We start from the raw sequence: 5046 nt of genomic DNA, 5'->3' as shown, positions 1-5046 counted from the left end.
GGTTTCGTCTCTGTGAGCCGCAGCGCCTCACAGAGGCGGAACTGGGCGGGAGATTCAAAAAAAAAAAAAAAAAAATACATTGTATAAAAGTCAAACACACACATAAAGTTAGGTGATACAGTGAAATCCTGTCAGATTACACTATCACCTCAGATTTGACAGATTTGACATCTGATCATTCTACACTGCCCTGGCTGCCCTTTTAGCTGTTTTTTCTAAGCAAAAAAAAAATATATTTTTTACCATGGCATCAAAGCGTCACTTTAGCATCACCAAAGCGGGTTTGGATCAGATAATTGACAGCGACAGCGACACAGAGCCCCTCGCAGAATTGAGCGACAGCGATAGCGATTCGTGGAAAGATTCGTCATCCGACTCTGACCAGAGAAGTGGCGACAGCGACGAATCTTCACTTGAGCTCAGTGAGGTGCGCTCTTGGTGCCCTATTGATTGCGGTATGGATGCAGTACCACCGCCAAGATTCCCGTTTACAGGATCGCCTGGGATGAAGGTAGACGTTGATCACAATGATCCTTTGGCGTACCTAAAATTATTTCTGACGGATGACGTCATTGAAAAGATTGTCACGGAGACAAACCGCTACAAAGAGCAGCAATCCACTACTCTGCACAGCAGATTTTCCAGAACCAGAAAATGGGAACCGGTGAGTAAGGAGGACATATGGAAATTTCTGGGGCTAATACTTCTTCAGGGGGTGGTGGGGAAACCCCTGCAGAAATGGTACTGGACTACCAATAAATTGCTGGCAACCCCATTTTTTGGCACCATCATGTCCGAGTACCGATTTTCCCTCATAATGAAGAATTTACACTTCACCAACAATGAGGAATTTGACGAAGCCACACATCCAGCGCCAAAACTGAAGAAGATCTGGGAAGTATTCCAAATGATCATAACCAATTTCCAGCAGGCCTATGTGCCAGACAGAGACATTAGCATTGATGAAAGTCTGATGGCTTACAAAGGACGCCTCAGCTGGATTCAATACATCGCATCCAAGAGAGCGCGGTTTGGAATAAAATCCTATATGCTCTGCGAGTCTACAACTGGCTATATATGGAATTCCATCATATACACCGGCAAAGGAACACAATTCAACCCCAGGTACAGCGGCTATGGGATGGCAACGTCATCAGTCCTTTCACTGCTTGAACCATTGCTCAATCAGGGGTATTGTGTGACAACAGACAACTTTTACACGTCGCCTGAGCTGTACGAGTTTCTACTAAAAAACAAGACTGACGCATATGGAACCGTTAGGGCCAACCGACGTGGCCTGCCATGTATGTTTTCCAAGAAAAAACTGAAAACAGGAGAAATGGTGGCCTGGCAGAAAGGAAAGATGATGGCAATGCGTTGGCGTGACAAAAAAGACGTGTGCCTAATGAGTACAGTACATAACACCTCCACTACCACGGTCCACACAAGAGGTGGGAAAGATGTCATAAAGCCACAACTTGTGATCGACTATAATAACACCATGGGAGGAGTCGATAGAGCCGATCAGGCGATGACATTCTATCCAGCTATGCGGAAGCAACAAAAAAAATACTACAAAAAAATATTCAGGCATCTCCTGGAACAATGTCTGTGGAATGCCTATATACTGCACAGAGGAAAGAGTGACAAGCCTCTTGTTCACTCTGACTTCATCTGGAAGGTGGCGGAGCAGATTTTTGTGAACTACCAAACGCCATCAGTGGCCGTGAACAGATCTGGACGTCGCGCTGTTGACGTTGTAAACCCAGAGAGGCTGACTGGTCGTCACTTTATGGATTACATCCCGCCAAGCGCAAAAAAGGCAGCACCTACAAGGATGTGTGTAGTTTGCTGCTCAAAGCGAGATGGAAATGGAAAAAAAATCCGAAAGGAAACCAGGTTCCATTGCCCTGATTGTGACGTTGGTCTATGTGCAGTCCCATGTTTCAAAATTTACCACACCCAGGATGTTTACTGAATTTTCTTTTGTTTGACAAATTTCATTATTTATTACATTACTGAATAAAATTATATTATTTATTAGATTATAACTCATGATTTTATTTTTTCGAACTTTATCACATCTGAGAGGTCTACTAGAGTCTTTATTGGTCAGGTTTAAGTAAGTAATTACTAAGAATTGCAGGCCTACAATACATAACACCAAATTTCCATGCAAAAAAATGGTACCGCTTTTGGAACAAAATTCCTGACATAATCATACCGCCAGGGAGGTTAAATAAAAAAAATTCCCTCACTGGAATACTTTCAGTCTTTTGACTGTATGGATTACAGATGGAATGACTGTTATATGTGAGTACCGCTTTCTTTGACAGATTCTAGTATGGGTACATATATGTTTTCCCAACCCCAGCAAATTAGTTTGCTAATTCCAGATGTATGAAACGCAGGCCTAACTGTATCTAGTATATTGAACGCCAGATAAACTAACTTGGCCTTTTTTAAATTAAAAAAATTCCCTCACTGGAATACTTTCAGTCTTTTGACTGTATGGATTACAGATGGAATGACTGTTATATGTGAGTACCGCTTTCTTTGACAGATTCTAGTATGGGTACATATATGTTTTCCCAACCCCAGCACATTAGTTTGCTAATTCCAGATGTATGAAACGCAGGCCTAACTGTATCTAGTATATTGAACGCCAGATAAACTAACTTGGCCTTTTTTAAATAAAAAAAAAATTCCCTCACTGGAATACTTTCAGTCTTTTGACTGTATGGATTACAGATGGAATGACTGTTATATGTGAGTACCGCTTTCTTTGACAGATTCTAGTATGGGTACATATATGTTTTCCCAACCCCAGCACATTAGTTTGCTAATTCCAGATGAATGAAACGCAGGCCTAACTGTATCTAGTATATTGAACGCCAGATAAACTAACTTGGCCTTTTTTAAATAAAAAAAATTCCCTCACTGGAATACTTTCAGTCTTTTGACTGTATGGATTACAGATGGAATGACTGTTATATGTGAGTACCGCTTTCTTTGACAGATTCTAGTATGGGTACATATATGTTTTCCCAACCCCAGCACATTAGTTTGCTAATTCCAGATGTATGAAACGCAGGCCTAACTGTATCTAGTATATTGAACGCCAGATAAACTAACTTGGCCTTTTTTAAATTAAAAAAAAATTCCCTCACTGGAATACTTTATGGCTTTTCACTGTATGGATTACAGGTGGACTGGTATTAGTAGGGGTGACACAAGCACACCCAAGTCCCTGATGTAGGATTTCTATGGCACAGACCACTATTACAAGTGATTAATGGACGTTGGGAGAGATTGTGCTGCAGCACTAGTCCCAAGATAGCCGCCGCCTATCAGCCCAGTAACATGTGCCACAAAATGGTCTGCACAACCTTTAAAAAAAATAGCCTTGGACTGTGCTGCTAAATCGCTATTGGTCTGAATCCCAGGTGTAGATGTCTGACTTGTTTGGAGCTTTGGAATGCACACTGTGGCAGCTTCTGCTGCAGCACTACAAGTCGCAAAATGGCGGCCGGCGGTCAGCCCGGGTACATGTGGATGGAAAAATCACTCTGGCCACTCTAAAAATAGCCAATCCCTATCAAAAAAGCAGCTCAGCTGCAGTTGTTCAGATGAATCACAGGTGGAGGAGAGAAATTTGCTTCCAGTTATTCAATTATGCCTGCCTATTCTCGCCCTAGCATCAGCTGCGTCTAACTCTGTTCTATTCACATCGGGAGTGAGCACGTCCCGACGTGCGCACAAGCTTATAAGAGGCTGAGTCACATGCTGCACTTGGCCAATCACAGCCTTGCCAATAGTAGGCATGGCTGCGATGGCATCTTAGGGCAAGTAGTATGATGCATGTTGATTGGCTGCTTTGCAGCCTTTCAAAATGCGCCAAAATACATGCCGAACGACGAACCCGAACCCGAACTTTTACGAAAAAGTTCGGGTTCGGGTCCGTGTCACGAACACCCCAAAATTCGGTACGGACCCGAACTATGCTCGAACTGTTCGCTCAACACTAGTAACAGCCAAATTAGTGAAATGTTTTTACCTGTCTACTAGGTATTGCAGTGGTATATCACACCCAAAAATTTGTTAATTTCACCACAAAATGTAACAGACAAATTAGTGAAATGTTTTTACCTGTCTCCTAGGAATAGCAGTGGTATATCACACCCAAAAACTGGTGGATTTCACCCAAAAATGTAACAAACAAATTTGTTTTTTGTTTTTTTACCTGTCTACTAGGTATATCAGTGGTATATCACACTCAAATATTGGTGAATTTTACCAGAAAATGAAACAGACAGGTCCATATGGAGTAGGAGTTTGAAGAGGCAGTGGACGTACCGGTTTAGGTGGAAGCGGCAGTGGAGGAGGATGAGCTAGCCAACACTGGTTTTTGGTTTTAATTTTTTATTTTTTATTAGGATACACTCCAAAAGAGTGGGAAAATGAGCAATTGCGCTGTAGTATAACAATGGCTGGTTAAGGCCGGTATACATGTCTATTCTGCACAATGTACGGACAAGTCCTGTGGGATCCATGCCTGGTTCATTTTAATGAATGTGAGCTTGTCCACATTGGCTGTGGACAGGCGGCTGCGCTTGTCTGTGATAACGCCCCCTGTCATGCTAAATACACGTTCAGATAATACACTTGCTGCAGGGCAGGCCAGCACCTCTTAGACGTAAAGGGCAAGCTCAGTCCATGTGCCCAATTTGGAGACCCAGAATTTGAAGGGGGCAGACCCGTCATTTAGTAAGTGTAGGCGTGTGCACACATACTGCTTCACCATGTTGCTAAAATGCTGCCTCCTGCTAAGACATTCCATATCAGCTGTTGTGGCATGCTGACAAAGCTTTTCCACATTTCGGCCATGCTAACCCTGCCTTCTGAGGTGCTGGCGGTGCCCCAGCTTGTGGACCTCTTCCTCCTCCTCTGCCTTCGCCTTGTGCTTCCACTGTGCCCCCGCTGTCAGGTTGGAATGCCACCAGCAGCGCATCTACCAGCGTGCGCTTGTACTCGCGCATCTTACGA

The 5046-nt window shown here is 43.3% G+C and overlaps 1 protein-coding gene across 1 annotated transcript; it reads left to right on the top strand.

The window, feature by feature from the left end:
- The first annotated feature begins 244 nt into the window (after nt 1-244).
- LOC120993753 (piggyBac transposable element-derived protein 4-like) lies at nt 245-1978 on the top strand. Its single transcript, XM_040422224.1, has one exon. It carries the CDS (start codon nt 245-247, stop codon nt 1976-1978), a length of 1734 nt encoding a protein of 577 aa, XP_040278158.1.
- Nucleotides 1979-5046: the final 3068 nt, after the last annotated feature.

Source organism: Bufo bufo, chromosome 3 (assembly GCF_905171765.1).
Source record: "Bufo bufo chromosome 3, aBufBuf1.1, whole genome shotgun sequence".
NCBI classification, from domain to species: Eukaryota; Metazoa; Chordata; class Amphibia; order Anura; family Bufonidae; genus Bufo; species Bufo bufo.
This window is presented reverse-complemented; position numbering and strand designations above follow the sequence as displayed.